This window comes from Alexandromys fortis, unplaced genomic scaffold (assembly GCF_014885135.2).
Source record: "Alexandromys fortis isolate MF-2015 unplaced genomic scaffold, M_Fortis_MF-2015_v1.1 scaffold_28, whole genome shotgun sequence".
NCBI lineage: Eukaryota > Metazoa > Chordata > Mammalia > Rodentia > Cricetidae > Alexandromys > Alexandromys fortis.
In genome coordinates, this window is record NW_026067901.1 from 7,764,716 (window position 1) to 7,786,046 (window position 21,331).

Consider the following 21,331-nt stretch of genomic DNA (forward strand, 5'->3'; position numbering starts at 1 on the left):
GTGTATGTGTGTGTGTGTGTGTGTGCATACACGCACACATGTGCATGTGGCATAGTGTTTGTGTGGAGGTTGGAGGATGGCTGAGAAGAGTTGTTTCCCGCCTATGAATCTCAGGAGTTTACTGGCAGCAAGTGCCCTCTAAGCCATCTCCCTGTGTGCAGAGCTTCCTTCTATTTGTAGAATTTCTAAAGGTCAGAGCAGAAACATAATGCATGCAAAGAATGTAGAAAATTATGAAGCTACAGTATAGAATAAAATTCAGGCAAACAGATTAGTAAATATTTATTCTTCAGAAATAGCTAAAATAATAGATCTAAAGAATTAAGAATGTTACGCTGTGTGTAGACCTAGGAAAGAAGAGAGATGCTAATATGCCTTTGTATAATCAGAAGAGCCCTGACTGCAGGGATGTGGAGTCCTTTAGTTGTAACAAATCTCAAATCTGCTGTGAGAATGAATGATCTGAGCATGCCCACTGGCTATCTATTGCTTTTTATTCTCATTGTTATTCAGTCCCTCCTGCTCCCCCCTCCTCTTTTCATTGCTCTTTTAGCTTTGGCACCAGCCATATTGAGTGTAATAGTCGGATACACTTCAAGTGTCAATGATTCTTAAATATGAACATAATGTTTTTCATACATTATGAGACTCTTATTTAAACTATAAAGAATGAATTTGACAAACATTGAATGTTTTCATGGCCATTTTGAGGAGAAAGCAGTAGCTGTTATTATATTATACATTGAAGTATTTCTCGGCTGCCCGAGATTCTCAAGGCTGAATTTGTTCTGCAAGGGCTTAGAGTTAAAGAAGGGAGTGCGTTTATTCTTGGAAATACCATCACAACCTAATTATAATGATTCCACAACTGGGTCACAGCACCAGCATAAGAAGCAGTGAGACACAGTTTATGGTGCAGTTCGTTTTTATTTCCATCTCTACGTACAGCCAAAAATACCTAAAAATACCCACTGAAAGACACTAATTATTTACACATGAGTGTAAAATGCAGCGCAGATGTGAGCCATTAAGCCAGCTAAAACACACATTGAATAGAAGTTTCCCACCTCGTGTCTGCCTGGTAAATACCATGTGCTGACTTATGTGCTGTAGGTAGTAAATGCGTTGCTTGACACCAACTGTCCATGCCCAGAAATGCAGGGCAAACCCAGAGATGCTGGGAAGATGGGGCAGGATAGGGAAACTGGGAGGATGCCTGTAGGTTCATGTTGTAACACACGTTTTCCTTATTTAACTATTTTAAACTTCTCTCTGTGAAGCAATAATGATGTTCCCATGTTTTCTGGTAGGTGTGTAGGGTGGTACCCATCTTTATTTTGTTCTTTTGTGCAATAGCATAGAGCGTTGAATGAGCCTAAGTACGCCATTGACTGAAACCTTCTAACATGTTTTTGCAGCAGCTCATGAACATAAATTGTTAGTAAACAGTTCTCTGCAAGTGGTTTTTTTTTTTTCTTTTCAGCTACTCAATAATTTCCCAAATGCAAAGCATTTGGAAGACCAAGGATTCAGCTCTAGGTAGCTTTAGGATTATTCATCTCCCAAATTTTAAATATATATACTAGTGAAATGCAATTTAAGTATAGATTTAATTTTTAATAATTACAATAAGGATTTAAGTTGTTTTGCATCCCTAGAAACCAATTGAAAAGGCATTTTAAAGACAGTACATCCTCTGTTAAGTCACCAAGTTGTGGGTTTAGGGTGAACTTCTGAGTCTCTGGGCTGCTCCCCCTGCCTCCATCTCTACCCTACACAGGAGCAGTTTACCAAATCCGTTTCCCACCATTCATTGCAACCTTGGATTGGGTCTTAGCGCTTTGCTTAATATTAGCAACTGTAAAGTCCTGAATGCAAATTCCTTCCTGTCATGAGCCCAGCTGGGAGTAGATCTGTGTTATCTGGATGCTCTGCTCTGCTCTGTGTCCCTACGCTGACCAAAGCTGTCTGGCTGCCTCCAGTTGTTGAGCCCAGAAATGCTCAAGATCGTGATTCTCCACATACATTTCATCCCTTTACTTGAGCTGCATTCTTAGCTCACCGCTGGCTTACTGATAGTTTTCCCTAGGACCGATCCCACCGTCCTCTCAAGGCTCACTTACTAGTCTACTTGGGCCTTTTCCTCTTGTTTGGACTTAGGACACTCACTATCCACATTGATCTCCCTGCACCAAGTAATGAGGGATTTTATTTCTCGGCTTGTTGGCTTTATGTGTATCTGAGTGCAGCTCCTCTCGCTGGCTGGAAGTAGAGGAAGGTGAACTGAACCTAGTGAGCCTCGGATTCATCTTCTGGGTTTTCATTATGGCTCTGAGCAAGCTGCTTTATTTAAGCCTCAGTTCTCTTCTCTATAAAGCAGGCCATGGTAGTAGCTCCCAGACATGAATTTTAATTTGCGAAGTCATTCTTCTGAAACTCTGGTGAACTCAGTGGCACACCTTGCACATTTGACAAATAGATTTATCGACTCTTCGGAAAAATGAAGCATCATATTTAACATCTGCCCTTGATTCACGGGACTTCCCCTGGCTTATTCAATGGCCAGAGCTCCTCCCTGCAGAGCTTTGAGGACAGCAGAGATGTCTGAAGCATCCGGGCTACCCTGAAGCACCGGGCTTCTACCTATTGCCAGTCTGCTTTGGCAGGGCATGGATCCAGACGGTAGCAGAGCCCTAGTCTTATGGTCTAGTGACACAGCAGTGCCTGGAAGCTCAAATAACAAACTGGTTCCGTGACTAAAGTGCGAAATTACATGTGAACGTGGAGGAAAACAGCATGGTAAAAATTCATTCATATTGGGCTTAGTTTTGGAATTGAGAATTCTGTATTTCGGTAACAAAAAATGCGAACGTGATGCGCGAGGTATCTATTGCACAAGAGTCTGGCAACTTATGAGCTTTAATCCTTTTATCTATTTTAGGACTTTCTGGGCCAAGTGTTTTGTACATTGGGGGAGATTGTTGGTTCACAGGGAAGTCGTCTGGAAAAGCCAATAGTGTAAGTACTTTTTAATTCGGACAGTGACATGTCAACTCAGGCGTTTCTATGTTAGCCATTTGGAACTCATGAAAATATGGTGATAGAAGAAAAATGAGTTTTCAAATTTTTGACTGGAATTTTCTCTTCCAGTAACTAATTTTGGCATTTTAATAAAGAATGTATTTCAGCTGTCATATGCTCTACAAAAAAAAAATGTTCAAAAACCAAATTGATCAGATTTGAAAGGAAATGTATTGTATTCTTTTTGTTTATGCTGTTAGATTTAATACTTTATGGAAAATAAATTCACTTCTTTAAGTCAGAACATATGTGTAGCTCTACTTTCAAATCCTTTGTTCAATAATTGTGCTTTTGACGATTGAAATTTTAATAGTTAATTGCAACATTGCTTTCACTGGGCAGAAATGCATGCAACTATGTTCACTACAATAAAGCATCAATGACAAACCAAAGAAGTGATTGCATCCACAGGCAGTGTGGGGAACCAATGAGTTCACTGAATGTATAGAAACACGGGTCCGTGGTTCCTTACAGATTAACAGTGAGCTGCACCACCAAGAAGTCCCACCTCAGTAGAAGTGATAGCCTACCAAACACTGTACTCCCTCCTGTGTCCAGTACCCTCTGAGACTGCCTTTAGCTGGGGCAGCAGTGTATGTGGCTCGTGTGTGTTTGTTCACAGTGGTCCCCTCCTTCCAGGAGGGAAGATCAGCAGGACATGTGCCAGCAGCTACTCTGATTTGAGATGGCAGCAGCCTTGGCAATCACCAGAGAGCAAAGCACAGAATTCCCTAGTTGTTTTTATCAGATGAGTTGGTGGAAGCAGTGTGGGATTCTGATGACTTTGATTTATTTATTTATTTATAAAAATCAGGAGCTCCAGGAAATCCCAATCAACAACTGAGAACTAAGCATAATGTCCAAACTTTAGGAAAATTTGAAGCCCTGTCTTCACCACATCACAAAATAAATATGTCAAAGCAACTGTTCCTCTTTAGCCCCATGTGAGTGAGATTGCCGTGTTATCTCTCTCATATTCTGTATAACATTTAACTTCATGTGTGTATCAGCGGGATACAAAACAGCTCACAAACAATTCATTTTGACTTCTTTTATTTACCTTGATTCTTCAATTCTCTTATAAAATTATTACCAAATATCCGTTTGAGGTCTTCATTGTATCTATTCCCTTTTAAATATTCTTGTTAAAAGTAACTTATTTCCATCTAGTTATAAAACTTAAATGTTTATTAGTAAAATGTATTTATGCTCAGTTTAGTAAGTAATAAGGCTAGCTGTGGAGACTAAAGGAAGAGGGTTGCCGAAAGATTAAGACTAGCCTGGGTAGGTACATTGTGAGAGTCTTCCAGAATAGCCTTGATTGTAATGCAAGATCCTGTCTCAAAAGTAAAAACAAAACGAAACAAAAACAAAAAACAAATAAAACCAAACCACCAAAAATATCTTCAAAAAATACGTGGTAAAGTAATTTTCTAAGTAAATACCATTAAGTGCTTTTAATTCTCGTGAGATTTTTTTTTAGTCAAGCGACTAGTGTTCATAAGGATTCCTGGTATAGCATGAATCTAACTTTAGGATTTTTATAAGGAAAAAATTTTCACATTACATCTTCTACCATCTTAATGGTACCTTTAGTATTTTTCAAGAGAGAGCATACACAGTAGAGCGTGAAATTTTCATTTCAAATCAGAGAAATGGAAGACACAACTGGCAATCATATTTTTAAATTGGTGGCTTTATTGAAAAATTATAACTGCTCTATTTTTTCCCTCTAGCAAAAGAATTCTTTTATTAATTTTAAACATCTTTTTTTAATTTTTATTTATTTATTTATTAAAGATTTCTATCTCTTCCCCGCCACCACCTCCCATTTCCCTCCCATCTTTTAAAAGTCAAAATTATTATCTTCATTGGGGTGTGTGTGATGGCTATGGTATATGCACCCTTGATTCAGGTAACACAAAATTTTCATTGGAAGAGGCAAACAAATGTGAACCCAAGCTAAGAGGTAACAGTACCTTGGGTAACGATTGGAAGACTAACTAACCTTAGGAGAATTTACTAGTTACTGAGTTGAGCTTGTTTTGCAAGACTGTCTTTTGGTTTTGCTGAGTGGTGCTGAGGCTGGGCAGTCATGAGAGAGAGCCTTAATGCCCCGACATGATAAGTGTGGACCCAATTATTGTGTTTCATCTATAGCGGATTTTGAAACAGGACTAGTTTGTTTTGATATTACAGGTATGTCATAGAATGACATATGATGCAGTCTCCTTAGCTGTCTAAGTATACTTGTGTCCTGACTGAACCGTTTTCTCAGGAAAATAAACACTAAGTCAATGTTGCATGGTAGGCTTCTTATTTGAGAGTGAGTGTTTGAGAGATTCCCAAGGACGTGCGCTAGGCAACACGCACCAGTAGAAGTGGGTAATGAATTTCAGAGTTGAATATCATAGAGACTGGTCACAAAGGAAGACAGCAGCTATAGAGATTGCAGGAAGGGTGTGTCTGAGGTGAGGATGTTGAGTACTTTAGACAAGTGGAACAGAGGAAAAGCAAGGGAAGTTGAGACACACTGATGGGTAAGAGAGCAAAGCCAAATGTGACTAGCTTGCTCATGGAATGACATTCTGTGAGCTCAGCAATTGCTTCCACTCAGGGGAAGAGGGGATTGAAATAATCACATGTAGTCCCCAATCCCACTCTCCAAAAACTCCATCTTTGAGAGGGGCATGTCTCTAGAAGACAAAAATGGCCTGAAAAATAGGGCCCACAGGCTAAGATGGAAGTTCAGGGTCTTCGGGTGACGATGCAGTTTCCAGGCAAAAAGCACTTTACTCCATTACCTAAGCCTCTAATGAATTTGTTGTTGTTGTTGTTGTTTGAAAACTTGCAGTTGCATTGAGAAATCCAGGGAAACACTTTCCCAGCTCTGTTGGGTTGTCTGCATTGCCAAGGCAGTTCTCCAAAGAAGCTGGACCTCCCATAGATTCTCCCAGCTTCTGACCCAATCTTGTGGGTCCACTGACATCATTTCCGCCTATTTTACCATTTTCCATGATTCCATCTAAGAGGAAAATGGAGGGAAGAAGAAAAAGGTTGGGCAATGTGGCATGTTTATTTCAGTTGAAGAGAGAATGACTGGACAAAAGGACGAAAAAATATTAATAATACAAAATCAGAAAGACGCTTCTCCGATAGGAAGTTCAGTGGTACCCAGAGACTCCCGAGAAGTGAAGATGTGTGTGATTCTGTTCTCCAAAGTCCCCTCTCTCTTGGACCACCTCTCACCAGCTGAGCTGACCAGGCCGTCACTCAAAAACCGACAATTTTCAGGCTGTTTCTGAAGACTAGGGATAGAGATGAGAGCTGCATCTTCTCCTGCTTGCAGGCAGTACCTTTATAATACTGCTAAGAGCTCTGGCAATCTTCCCGTCAAGCTGAGCACACGCTTCTGGAATGCAGCATAAGGCGCCTCCCGAGGTGGGAAATACACCCACAATAAACAAAATCGATTCATCCTGAATTTTAAAACTCTTCCTGTGTTCCATATGTTATTTATCTTAAATAACATTATTCAAATGATTTGGCATTTATTTACTCATTCATTTAGGTCGCAGACTTATTTTCTAATTAGTTTCCCCTTTACATTCAAAGTTACTCAGAGCGCCCCCTTGTTCTCTTTCCTTTAAATGGCCTGGTTCATGTTCTGATGAGATGTTCAGACACCTCTTTCCCAGCTTCCTGCGCAGCTGAGTTATATCACACCTCAGCAAACACAGGCTTTGAAATAAATAGTAAAATTGTAAACTTTGGTGATTTAGAGAAGACAAAGTAGCATCCTAAATTATTCGTTAATCAAGCCTTAGACAACTAAGCCAGGTTTGACATAAAGGCAAAAAAAAAAATGCTTCTTGTATGTAGCCCCCTGTCTTGTTAAATAATCATAATTTGAATTTAAACTTAAGTAGTATATTTCTGGGCTTCAGTGATGGCTGTACTTAAAGATTTAGGTTTTTGTTTTTTTTTTTTTATAAAAAAAATGCTTACTAAAATAGTCTCTAAGAACAGAACAAACACCAAGTGATTTGAAGCGGTATCTAAAACTGTATCTTTCATTGTATTAGCATTTCAATGTTTTTGCAGTTTCCTGAAAGTCCATTTAGTTGGATACAATATATTTACCAAACCTTTATTACCAAACATTTTTTTGGTGTTTTGCTGCTTAACTTTGTTTGTGACTTTGGCTGCATCCCTGTGGCTTCTGGCCCCTCTTTTGAGAGGTCCCATCATTATTTAGCCTTGCTCCCACTGGGCCCTCTGTTTTCTCACGCTGTGAGATCAGACCCGACTTTCTTTGTTATGTTCTCAGAGCCTTCCCTCCTCTGTCTTTAAGTAGTAGACTCAGGAGAGAGTCAGCTCCAGTTTAAGAATGACTACTGTTAGCATCTGGAGGGAAATGAGGATTATGTTCCTCAAGCAATATGTTTCTTTCTCAGTTTGTCCCTTTCAGTCAGGCACACAACAATAGCCTAAAGACACTAAGTAGGTCTCATGTTCTAAATAGTGTTCATAGAAACTAAGGCTTTTTAAATTAGACTTTCAGCAGACAAGATCTCAACTGTGACATATTATATCTGTACAACTGCGGGTTACACCAGTGGCATGAACAATTAATTGGACCAAAGGGAAATATACAGCTGTGGTAATGGAGGGGGCTTGCCTCAGCTTTGGAGGTAATCAGAACTTGGTTTTCCCATTTCTCAGGTTTGTAATTGAAGCAAAATTTGCTTTAAATTCCTCAGCTCCAGTTCCTCTTTAGAAGCACCCTAATAACACTCTTTTAACAGAGTTGTAAGAAATAGCAACGTTCTATATGATAAATTTGTCTTAAAGAACTTGGGCTTTAATAAACATTGAAATAGTGGCAACTGTTAATACTGATGTTTAAAGTATCCAGCAACTTCTAGGAGAAACCTCTTAAACCAATTCCTTAATCTCCTCCCTCTGCTTTCCTCCCTCCTCACTCTTCCCTCTTCTTTGGTTGTGGCCCTTTCTGTGTGTTAAGATAGATAGATAATCAGCAAACTTAGGGAACAGACAATCAAAAATCAAGTTTGATTTTATTATGTAAATTGTTATCTAAGTATAAATATTACAATTATTTAGTCCGTTTGAGTTTGTACCTGAATACCAAATTGGATTACTGAGATGAATTCCACTTTTTATTACGTGTGTTTTATGTAAAGATGTGGTTACTGCTAAGTGTCCTAAATTTCTGTAGGACCAGATGTATGCATGGTCTTACACAAATGCAAAGAAACCAAGCTCAAGTTCAGTGTCAGTTAAAAACCTTGGTGTGTGCAAATGGCCCGTGAATGCAAATACATATCAGTAACATCCATGGGTGATACAGTCTGAGGTCACATGGGAGAAGGGCTTCTGAGAATGACTGAGAAGTTTATCTTCTTCATGGTAGTTGATGTGGAAGGACCTGTATACTCTGGACAGCCCCGTGCCTTGTGCTTTGGATCTTGGGCTGCATAAGCATAGGAAGAAGCTGAGAAATACTCACAGGCATGCATTAATTTGTTGTCCAGTGGATGTGCTATGGCTTCCACTTCCTGTCACTTTGACTTGTGAAATGGTAGGCTGTCATCCTCTCTGGGCGCCAAAGAGACGCTTCTTCCCTTCAGTTGCTTTGGTTGGTATACTTTATCATGGCAGCAGAAAGAACTAAGACAATGTTATTCAATATTTCAAAAATTAATGCATTTCATAGGGACGTCAGATATTTGAGCAACACAGGATAAACAGAAAACTTGTCTCTTTCTGTGGGGTGGGGAACAGTATCCAAAAAACTGCATGTTCTATAAAGGCCAAGGGTAGTAAATTCTAATACTAATCCCTTGTATGTCTGCCACTAGCTTGGGAACTTTATCTATGATGGGAGTTTAGTACTTAGTTGAAACAGTTTTTCTGCTTGTTTTTGTGTATAAACTCTGGGAAGAGCTTCAGAAATCTAAGTGTTTATTTCCAAAAGGGAAGGTGTCCACAGTAGGATATTCACAGCGGCATTTGACTCTGTGCTATTCAGAAATTCTGGCAGCCACAGTTAGTGTCATGGAGACGAACTCTTCTGGATGGGAAGGTGTAGAAAGACACGGCGAGTCATGAAAATTTGCACAAAATATATTTATTTTCATCAAGAAAAATCTTTGAATGTCACCAAAAGAGGCAAATCTCAGAATTGTTAGACTGTTATTCTGTGGAGATGTGACATTTCCTTCATCCAGATGAGACTTGCATGTAACTCCTATAGACATTCTCATATGAGAAAAATGAAGTAATATTTACTATACTGAGCAAATAATAAAGTGGTGTGAGTTCTTATTTCTCTGTCAGATAAAATATGGGCTTAATACATGCCTTTCCTGAAAAAAAAAAGTCTTTATTGGAAAGTGATTATGACCAAGAAACTGCTAGACTTGAGTGTGAAAGCTGAAAAGGCCTAGTTATTCCTGATCTTGCTAAGTTCCTCAGTCACCCATCAAATGAACAGCTACAATTCCCTGCTTATATGAGTGGTGTTTGTAGGCCATTTTTATTATGATGAATTATCATGAATGTGGAAAAGAATTCAGGAGGGTTTTTTTTTTTTTTTTTTTTTTCCCCCTCAAAGAGATTCATTCACTTTGGTTTGGAAACTGATTGCAGGTTGTCAGCAAAAGTATAGTTCAAACTAGGGAAATAAAGAGGAATATTTAATCTTGTGTTCCCGAGGTTGATATCACAATGGTAGATGGATAATGGGAGTTGAAGATGATTTTGAAAATGGCCTTCAAATTTCTGTAAATAACTGGATAGGGCCAGTGTAAATGCAGGGAGTTCAGATAAAAGGAAGGTGTCCTTTTGGGCTTGCCCAAAGCTACTCCACAAGCTGTGGAAGCAGGTGGGGCTTTCTGTGTTAGCCTAACCTTCTTGCTTCTGAAATCTTCCTGCCAATGTCATGACTGAAGGTATCAAATAAGACATGATCTACTACTTTGGGAGACAAATTATGAGTTAATTACTACAAGTCTTTGTGCACTGAATAAATATCCCAGGTATCAAGTGACTTAAATATCATGACTGTCTTAAAAAATGCTCCCTCTCCAGTGTTTGATAAACTAAGCAGAAAAACATTTCATAGATACTTAAGTTTCCTTCACGTAGACACCCACAGCTTCTTGTCTCAGCCTTCCCCTCTTGTGTAGGACAGAACTTGAAGATTTTAAATTCCATTTAAGAGTGTAATCAACTTAGTGCTGTGGTGAGAAAACTAGCAGGCGAGGAAAGCTTTTTGTTCACTTGCTTTTGCTGTTATTTTTCGAGACATGGTTTCTCTGTGTAGCCCTGTCTGTCTTGGAACTCACTCTGTAGACCAGGCTGGCCTCAAACTCAGAGATCCACCTGCCTCTGCCTCCTGAGTTCTGGGATTAAAGGCATGTGTCACCACTTACTGTTCAGTAGTGAGGAAAGATCTTTATTGGTCAACCTTGGAACATTAAGCATTCTGACCTGTAATAGGTGACATATACACACAAAAACCAGGAAAACCTGTCACTTGTTAAGTATGTTCGGAAGCAAAATGTCCCTGAGAGAAAGACTCCAAGTCCACTCTTCTGTGGCAGTGACACAATTTTATATGAACAAGACAAATGTCAAGTATATACACTGACAATATGATTGCATCAAGGTATAGTTGAAGGGAAGGTTTTTATTATAGATATTATAGAGAACAGTCAGAGGCATCTAGAAGATTCCAGAACAGGGAGAGAAAGTAGTAGACTGAACATGGCCAGCAGTCTGGACCAGGTCATGAGAGGAGAGAGGAAGGGAACAAGAGAGAAAGACAAAGAGAGTGTGAGCAAAGGAGACCAAGGGTGTGCACAACCGAAACAGCAGGGTTCTAAAGACCATGAGAAGCTGGGAGTAGGGAAACCCATGGTCTGGAAAGAGTTTAGGATAAGAAGCATGGTCTGAGAAAAGCCAGGATGCCAGCATGAACTCATTTTTTTTGAGAGTCACTTTTTTTATTCATTTATTAAAGATTTCTGTCTCTTCCTCCCTACCGCCTCCCATTTCCCTCCCCCTCCCCCAATCAAGTCCCCCTCCCTCATCAGCCCAAAGAGCAATCAGGGTTCCCTGCCCTGTGGGAAGTCCAAGGACCACCCACCTCCATCCAGGTCTAGTAAGGTGAGCAACCAAACTGCCTAAGCTCCCACAAAGCCAATACGTGCAGTAGGATCAAAAACCCATTGCCATTGTTCTTGAGTTCTCAGTAGTCCTCCTTGTCCGCTATGTTCAGCGAGACCCAAAAAGAGGAACATGGGATGTACTCACTCATATTTGGTTTCTAGCCATAAATAAAGGGCATTGAGCCTATAATTCGTGATCTTAGAGAAGCTAAATAAGAAGGAGAACCCAAAGAAAAACATATAGTCATCCTCCTAAATATTAACCTTCATCAGACAATGAAAGGAGACAGAGACAGAGACCCACATTGGAGCATGGACTCTTAAATGTGCATCAGGTACTCTGATACTGAGGGAGCCCGGAGGCCAGTGTGTGCTTTGGTTTCTAATAATCACCACCTACAGCCATTTGTTCCTTCCCTTAGTGAGAAGGATATGGCTCCTTTGGTAGAGGAAAACAGGCTTCACAGGCTTCCGAGGAATGCTGGCTTTTATCTAACTGCCAGAATTTGGACTTGACACCAGGAAATATGCTTGAGTTCATTTGTCAGAACTCTGTGAAATCTGCCCCTAGCATCCGATCTTCTGCCTTCTTGTTCTGGTGTAGAATTCCTAGGGGGACAGTATAATTATTTGCAGTCTGTTTTAGGAGTCTGAGGAAAAGGGAGAGGCAGAAGTTTCTCCTCTCCAGCAGTGATTCCTACAGTCAAATCTGAGCCATATGTAAGTACCTGAAGAAGGGAATGTTTGTAAGAGTGGAGGGTGTTCTTACAGTGTCTGCTGTTACCTTTACCTGCCAACACCCTGTGGGCCAGGTAACAATTGTCATTATTCTTGTATGTCAGGAAACTGCCAAGAGAAGGATTCCAGAGAATCAAAATGTAAATGGCTGCCTCTGGCTTCTGAGCTCATAAGCTTAACCTTATCACCTGGTGTTGCCATCAACACACTGTGTTTATTTACAGCTTTGAAGGAAGTTACAAAGCCCCATTTTGTTGGTAACATAAAAGATTTCATTAGGAAATCAAGGACTCCAACTCTCAAGAATGAGCCTCCCATCCCATCTCTCTCCCTCCTTGCTTCAAGTGCAGCCCATTGCCCCATCTTTCCTTAAGGTGAACTGGGCTGACCTGTGGTACGTGGAGATACCACAGTATAATTATGGAAGACAAAACATGTGCAAAAAAAACCCTTCCAATTTGGGAATGAATCAGACAAGGACACAGTTCTTCTTTGACGAATCAGCGCTTTTGATCTTCAATGTGGTGACCCAAGAGCACCCAGTGTCCCCCTCATCGCTGTCTCATTCTGGTACTGTAGGCTTCCTTGCTTTAATGTTTTGTTTTTGTCTTTCTTTGGTGAGCCTTCTGTCCCTGAAACAGCTGAAATCTGTGGCTCTTCACAGTGTCAAATGTATACAACAACAAATTCACAAAGTTCGGTGCTTTCAAGGGAAGCAATTTGTCAGCTAATTCCACCGACTCCAGTATCCCGGCTGAGGCAAATGTGGGTTATTTTATTCCCCTCTTAATGGCTAATATTAACTGTAATGTTAATAACGGATCCTAGCTCAGGACACACCGTAAACATGTCTATGTCCCTACATGCATCGATGCCTTTTGTGGAATGAAAACAAATGAAAGAGGGCAGCTGTCGAGTCTCAAAGGCTTAAGAGCTGGGCTGAGACAGAGCCTTATGGCTAAGAAGGAAGCAGCCCAGTGTCTGGAGGAACTGTCGCTGGAACTGCTGAGGTGACACCAGACAGCAAATCTCTAAAGTCTAGCCACAGAGGAAGGCTGAACTGGGGTCTGAGAACAGGAAGCAGTGGGTTCAAGTCCAGACAGGGGGAAAGGTCCAATACGCTGCATCAACAGCACAGGCCTGAGTGGAGCTAAAGCGTTGAGGACTGGCAGGGACTCTTCCGTTTGCCAATGTTTGGTGCCAACACCAGGTATCAGATGACAGTTTGGTGTGGAGCCGGATTGTCACAGAGTTAGGCATGTATATTTTATGAGGTCCATGCAGGAGAGTTGTACCATTCCTGGGTCTGTGTGTCTTGTAAATTCTTGCTTTCGGTTTTTTCTGACTTAATTTTAACATGTCCATGCCCGTCACAGTCTCACTTCACCCAAATAAGTTAACAGGGTGGCTCCTTTTCCATTCCCCCAGATAAGTTATTTGTAGCTTAGGGGTTCACCTAGGGGCTATAGTCATCTTCCTGCCTAAAATGGAGTCGAACTGCTTATGAAATGGAGGGAGCGTCCTAGGGCAAGGCATTTCGAAACCTGAAAATCAACCATTTAATACAGTATTGAGTAACTTCTAGTGGAAAATGCCTGATCTCAACCTCATCCCTCACAAGTTTTGTGCAGAGTTTCCACTCCAAGGCTCATATTGTCCTTGCAGGAAGAGACAGAGATATGGTGTTAGTTTTTGTGTGTTTGTTTCGTGGCCCCAGTGTATTCAGTCTTCACGGGGGCACAGTGTCTGTCATTATAGAACTAGGTACAGTCAAGGGATGTCAGTCTCTGAGAATACACCCCAGTGAGTGGAAAACCTTCAATGTGCCTGAATGCCTGATCTCTGCTTTGAGAGCAGTGTCAATCACACGCTCTGTAATCACAGAAGCCGTGCAATCGGATCTTAATTCAGACTGAGTCAGTCTGAGGCAGGATTCCAAGCACAGATAACTGCGCAGGCAACTGGCATTTCTAAATAAAGTGCTTTCTCATGTAGGCTTTCAGCCCTTTGGGCAAATGGATCCAGTTGTGGTTTTAAAAATAAGCTTGCAGTTCATACTTGGCGGCATCGATTTTTCTGAGCCTCATATTAAAGTCCATTCCTTGCCTCGTAAACATCTTTGGTTACTTGTTTGTTTCTAAATTCTCTGTTGTCTTTTCTTAAGCACAAAAGCTCAAATCCTGAGTAAAATAGGACAACAGAGAAATGGTTACGGTTCTTCTTTCTTTCATGATGCAGGACACATGTAGTTCGCTGGGGCAAACCAAGAGCATTCTTTTAGCACAGGCTGGAGGCCAAGATCTTTCCCATTCCATCCCCAAATAACAATTGCCAAAAGCCTTAAAAGGAGAAACATCACACCTTTGTTATTATACAGATTTGCTGTGCCTTATGAAAAATAATAATTCAGTATATGTTTATAAATGTAAATAATGTGGAGTGATAGACATATTTCTATGCAATTCTTGATAAGCATTTTACTTTGCTTTGCATTCTCTGGTGCTGGGAATCAAACTCGTAGTCTAGCTCATCAAAGCCACATGAATAACATCTTAAATACTTTTGACATATGAAGTGTTTAAGAATCGCCATTCTGAAGCCAGGCGGTGGTGGCACATGCCTTTAATTTCATCACTCGGGAGGCAGAGACAGGCGGATCTCTGTGAGTATGGGGCCAGCCTGGTCTAAAAGAGCTAGGTCCAGGACAGACTCCAAAGCTACAGAGAAAGCCTGTCTTAAAAAACAAACAAACAAAAAGCCCATTCTGGTAATCAAAGCAATTAATAAACCAATTTGGCTGTGAGAGGTCAGTGCCAATCTGTCTCAAAGCATACACAGCAAGATTTTCATAACAGATCAATTGTCAAAAATACAATACAAGATTGTGTGAGACAGAATACATATCAGGATCATGGACATAATTTACACAATTAGTAATAGAACCCTTTGTAAGGGCTGTCCAGCCCCTGGTCTGGAGAGCTCAGTATAGAAGAAAGGGCAAGTGGCAAAGGAGTGTAGAGATCTCTCCTGGTTGCTGCCTGCTGATGTGGGAGCAAAGCTGGGGGTCCTGAAGGCTAGAATGCTGTGGAAACCCGATCTACACCAGCTTCAGCCACAGCCTTGATTCAGCAAATGCACACCACTATTCAGGTCAACTCTTTATCTACATAGATTTCATTACAATTGGCCACTCTAAAAGAAATGAATCCAAGATCAGTAGATAAAGTTACTGTTCTAGAAAAAGCTATCTTTTTTAATGGTAAGTAAGATTCAAAATGTTGAGACACACTCAGCAACATCATACTACATTAACTATTATAGATTTTTATGTTACTCCTCTGCCCTTCAGGGGTCAGAGATATTCTGGGATTCATTGTAATCTACAAGGTGTTTAGACTAGTTCTCAGCCTGCCATCAATATAGATTATGTTATAAATATTGGATATAAATATATACAATTGATTATAGATTATAAGTATTTATTAAGCCCAAAAATAATTGCCATTCTTTACTACTGCAATGGCTGCCTTCTTTTTTCAGTGTTAACACTGACACCATGCCTATAAAGCAAGATCCCATTTAGTTCCAATATTAAATTTTCAGGGTGACAGATGAACTTCTTGATGAAGACAATAGTTCAAATTTTAAGCAAAGTTTTTACGTTCAGTTGTCTGGAATATGAGATATTTTAAGAGCAAAAATTGTTTACTTTGATAACCAATTTAGCATAATTTTAGAAATGAAATTTTGTTAGTATATAGCATATTGCAGAGAAAGATAAATATATCACAAATTAAATCCAACACTAGTTTTAAAAAGTTGCACTTGGGCAGCTCTTTTATTTTGGGAAATGATGTACCTTATCCTATAATTACTCTTGGAGAGAATACTCCAATACATAATAAGTAAGTTTCTCTCGTTTGAGTGTTTTCATCTGTGAGACTTTTAAGTGGATGTGCGTTTGTGTTTGTTTAGAAGGATGCCAGAGGTCTCTGGGCCAGGGGAAGCTTGTGCTGTTGATTCACCTGGCATCTCACAGTGAACAGTACATATTTTGTATCCTCTATGTTCTGTCTTTAAGTGCAGGTGCACTGAGTATAGCAGCAGCAGCAACAACAGCAGCAGCAACGGCAGCATCAGTTTCTCACAGTGTCCTTTGTAAACCTCTGTACATTCACCTCTGAGCTCAATGAGGCAATCTGGTTTTACCAGTAATTTTCACATCTCTTTAGGCACACTGGTGTCAAGTTGAATGCCACTTAGCTTTCGTGTAATCTAAAAGAAAATAGGAAATAGAAATGAAATAGAAATCGGATTTATTACAGTCTTTCCAAGCTGGGTAGCCCTTCCATTTTGCTTGTAGCAGTGCTATAATTTTCTAGAAGACAGGAGACAAGAGCCAGAAAATATGCCTTGTTGGGTGATCAGTAATAAGCTCTTAGAACTGTGGGACCCCTTTACTATGAAGCAGGCCAGTCTTCTAGCTGATGCTAGGGCCTCTCAGTCCCTTCTCCATACCTGGGGCTCCTGGAGGAAGATTTATTTAACAATAGACTATTGCTAGGTGTGCATGTGTGCCCGTATAAGTGGTCATGCGTGTGTGTGTGTGTGTGTGTGTGTGTGTGATGTGTGTGCAAATGTCTGCAGGTACAGATGTGTGTGTGCACATTTGGAGACCAGGGAAGTCCAGTGTTTTATCCTATCTTTGCCTTATTCGCTTGAGAAAGGGTCTCTTTCTGAAATTTGAGTTCTGTTGGAAACCAACAGTCCTCCCATCTCTATAGCAGGGACAAGAGGCCAAACTCTGCTTTTTACATGGGTGCTGACATTTGAAATCAGGCTCTCACGCTCGCGCTGAAAGTGTTCTGACTGCTGAACCATCTCTCCAGCCTGGAGAGTTATACTCCTATGGGCTTCTTGGTTTTACTGGCCTGGTAATCTGACAGCTAGGGAATCACAGCCACGTGACTAGAAGGGGCTGAGGTAGCTGTCTAGAATGTCACAACCCCTTCCAGGGCCTCAGCAGAAGGTCAAAATGACAGCGTGAGGTTTACCAAACCTGTGACTCACTCTGACCCACCTTTTTACCTTCAGTCTACTTAGAATCTCACACTAGTTTGTCTTTATGCCTGGCTCCATCTTCCATGGGGTTCATGAGTCTCATCTAGTTACGTTCTCTGTTCTTACAGCATGTAGTCTGGCCATAGTGTACTCCTGGGGCAAATCCAAGCAGGTTTTACCTACATCAGATCACACCTTTACCTCAAAAAGAATAAGCCAGTTTATTCTGGAGTCATGTATGGATAATTGTGGTCCAGGAATACAGATTCATGTCACCCCAGTACCCCAAATTCCATGTTTCCACCATGGTAACAGTTTCATTCAGTTTTTATGGTAACAGAGCAAAGCTGTAAAATCCCTAAGAAAGACATGCATGAATATCCCTGGGAAAGGGAAAGAGACAAGATCTCCTAAGTAAACTGGGAGTGTATGGGGAAAGGGAAGGGTGGAAGGAAAGGAAAGGAGCAAAGGGGGGGGTGGGGCATGAGAGATCTGGAAGGCCTAGTTGTGGGAAGGAGAGAGAAGGAGAACAAGGAAAGAGATAATCTTGATAGAAGGGACCATTAAGGGGTTAACGAGAAACCTGGTACTAGGGAAATTCCCAGGAATCCACAGGGATGACCCTAGCTAAGAAGCTAGGCAATAGTGGAGATGGTGCCTGAACTGCCCTTCCCCTGTAATCAGATTGGTGACTGCCCTGTAGTCATAGAACCTTCATCCAGCAACTGATGGGAGCAGATGCAGAGATCCACAGCTAACTAAACACTGGGCCACGCTCCTCAAGTCCAGTTGTAAAGAGGGAGAAGCGATAATGTGAGCAAAGGGGTCAAGACCATGACGGGGAAACCCATGGAAACAGCTGACCTGAGCTAGTAGGAGCTCATACACTCTGAACTGACAGTGGGGGAACCTGCATAGGACTGAACTAGGCCTGTTGAATGTGGGCGACAGTTGTGTGGCTTGGGCAGTCCATGGGGCCACTAGCAGTGGAACCAGTATTTATCCCTACGGCATGAACTGGCTTTTTGGAAGGATACCTTGCTCAGCCAAGACACAGAAGGAAGGGCCTTGTTCCTGTGAGGTGATGGACTTGTTGACTCCCCATGGGAGGTCTCACCCTCTCTGAGGAGTGAATGGGAGATAGGACCAGGGGAAGGCAGAAGAGTGGGAGGATGGGAGGGAGAGGGAATTGGGATTGGTGTGTAAAATAAGAATGTTTCAAAATAAAAAAAAAAAATTGAAAACTATCAAGTCTCTTTTTTTAAAAAATTTTTATTGAGAAAAAAAAAGTTTCTGCCTCCTCCCAACCTCCCATTTCCCTCCCCCTCCTCCCGCCCCTCTCCCCCTCCCTCTCCAGTCCAAAGAGCAGTCAAAAATACTTTGTTGGGAGCATCAGCTAGGCAGGTTAGAGCTAGGCAGGGAGACCTATTAGAGGCCCCTAACGTTAACTGATGACACACCCTTAGCCTTAGGGTTGGTGGAAGTCCATTTCCAAAGGATTTATCTGATCTGATAATCAGGATGTTAGGTCAGACTCTGAGGTGGGTAAGGAATGGAGTGCTATAAAGGGGCCCTGTGAGAGCTGGAGGTAATTTGGCTCCAGGCTTGAAATAACCAAAGGCTTTGTAATCACTGAAGTTCTAATCAGTTCACAGCCCTTGTAGGATCATTACGCCTCAGAGCCACCACTGACCCCTGGTGTCTAACCGTAGGGCTGTGACTAGCATCAGCATGTGTGACCCTTCTGTCATCAATACTCCTCCACTGCATATCTTTTTCACTTCTCACTCATTCTTAGCCTCGGCGAGAATAACTCTGTAATAAGCTTTCTCTCCTACTAGGCCTTAGTACTTAGCATCGCTTCTCACACTCTAAGCACTCCAGCGCAGTGCAGACTTTAGGATCTAATAACTACTTTACAAATCCATTACACATATTCACTGTACATAGCATACTGTTGCAGAAAGATACTTCATTATAAGTATGTCCGTTGAGTCTATCTTCCTCACAATGGAAATATTCACCAGATGAGGCGAAGCCGTAGATAATTCAGTGCCATGCCCGAAGTTAAAAAGAAGAGTGAGTTTCCCACCGCAGCCTTACATTATCTGGACTTAACATTTCCTACGTTAATTCCACATTTGGAATTAACAGGCAATTTAAAATAATACGTATTAAAACAAAAGTATAAGAATAATAAATACTAATTCTATAATAGAACTATAATGTATTGAATGTTTGGCCTGTGCTTTGATTTGGTTTGGCTTTTATTGTTTGACAGTACTGAGTGGGGTTTGAACTCAGGCCCTTGCACACGAGAGGCAAGCACTTGCCACTGAGCTGTACAGCCTATTCTGCATCATTATTAGTAGACATAGGATATTTAAAATTACACAATTACTTTGAGCTGTCAAGTAAAGACTCTGAGTTTCAAAGTGATTAGGTAGCTTGCTAAAGGTAACTGTCAGTTGGTTTAAAATGAGCTGCTTAAATAACAATAATAATGAGGATGTAAGAGAGATGTACAGAGATCTAATCTACATGGGAAGTAGAAAAAGACAAGATCTCCCAAGTAAATTGGGAGCTTGGGGACCTTGGGAGAGGGATAAAGAGGAGGGGAGAAGCAGGGAGGGGAGCAGAAAAGATGTAGAGCTCAATAAAAACCAATAAATAACAATAATAAAATGCATGTGAATAAAGTTATGGAGTCATAGAGTATAGGATGGAGAATTTTGTCTTGTGACCTTTGTATATCCAGAGCTTTGTGTATACTACATATGGAGAATAATTGTAGTATGGCTGTAGCAAGAGTGCTGTAACTGTATAGTATGCATACACTCTGCATGTCGCACACATATGTGTTATTACCGTGAGTGTAGTACATGTATCATATGGAATGGAGGATCTTGTCTCCTGTGACTATTTTGGTATGGTATCACATCCATAGTGATGCTGCTTTACATGTAGTGAGGGGGCGGGGCATCTGCATAGGAAGTCAAAATCACAATACATTGCTGAGTGCAGGGTATGAACTGACTACAATGAGTGCCATCACATGGACCCTTGAGAGCAGGTGATAAAGGCTTCAGAAGATGAAATCACAGATACACAGTCATGGAGGTCAGCCATGCCAGGCTTGAGGGTAATGTGCAGCCTGCTAGCCTGACATGGTGCTTCTGCTATGAGGAACTGTAGGCCGAGTGCCTACCCAACCCCACTGAGAGTTTGATCTACAGAGCTAATCAGCAGTGAATGCTATTTTAACGATTTATGTTGATGGGAATTCATTTTAAAAGCATGAGGAAACTAAAGCATATTTTGCCTGCTGGAAGTGGGTGTTATTATTTTAAGTTAGTTGTCTGAAAGTAACCCTTAACTCTAGGAGTACATGAAGAATGGGGGAATTTTAAATAACACATTTAAAAACAAGAAAACAAAAGCAATAGACTGTTTTAAACAGATTTGTTGAGATGAGAAACTCATTCTGCTTGAATAGGCAATACTAAGTAAAGGCTTAATATCAGGCAAGTGTGAGCAAGAAGACCGAAGGTATGGCCACGCACCTCTCAATAATCTTCAGCATGTGATACAAATATCGCAAAATACATTTCGAAGCCACCACTGACTCCTGGTGTCCAGTCACAGGGCTGTGACTCTCATGAGCACATTTCACCATAATGTTAAAATAGCCTTTCGTTGTGTATCTTCTCCATTTCCCACCACACCAAAGGCTCCTGGACGACAGCCTGTGACTGCCAGGTCATTCAGTTATCTCAGCTGGAGCCAAACTATAAACGTGGCTCATCCAGGGAGGATCTGGGCAGGAGAGCCTGTGCCTGTGACCACCGAGGTTTTCAGTAACTAGAAACACTGCCAGTGAGAAGACATGGCCCGCAAGTGAGAGACTGATATCCTTCTAAGTCTTGTGCACTGAGATACCTTTGTTGGAAAAAGCTGGAGAGGTCTACTCCTTAAGTTCTCTCCCCACCCCTTGGGCCAATAGGAAGAAGGCACAGATTCAGAGTGAATATAACCTATATTGATATTTTCACAAATCCTGAGATTTTAACTGCCCATTTCCTTGCATTTTCCCCATAATGATAATAATATGTGCAATTGGTTGCACATATACCATGATTATGAGAAATGACTTGTACTTTCCAGGGCATACATAAACCATGCTTTGGCTGAGTCTACCAGTGTCATTCTTAGGATGCACAGAAGGAACTCGGCTGTATGGTTTGGCATAGAAC

At 41.1% G+C, this 21,331-nt stretch overlaps 1 protein-coding gene across 1 annotated transcript in view; it reads left to right on the top strand.

Moving 5' to 3' along the window:
* The window catches only part of Cpne8 (copine 8), a 190,175-nt gene that overhangs the window by 70,835 nt on the left and 98,009 nt on the right, over positions 1-21,331 (top strand). Inside the window, 1 exon segment of the mRNA XM_050127964.1 lies at positions 2,942-3,018. Coding sequence (XP_049983921.1) covers positions 2,942-3,018 — 77 coding nt within the window.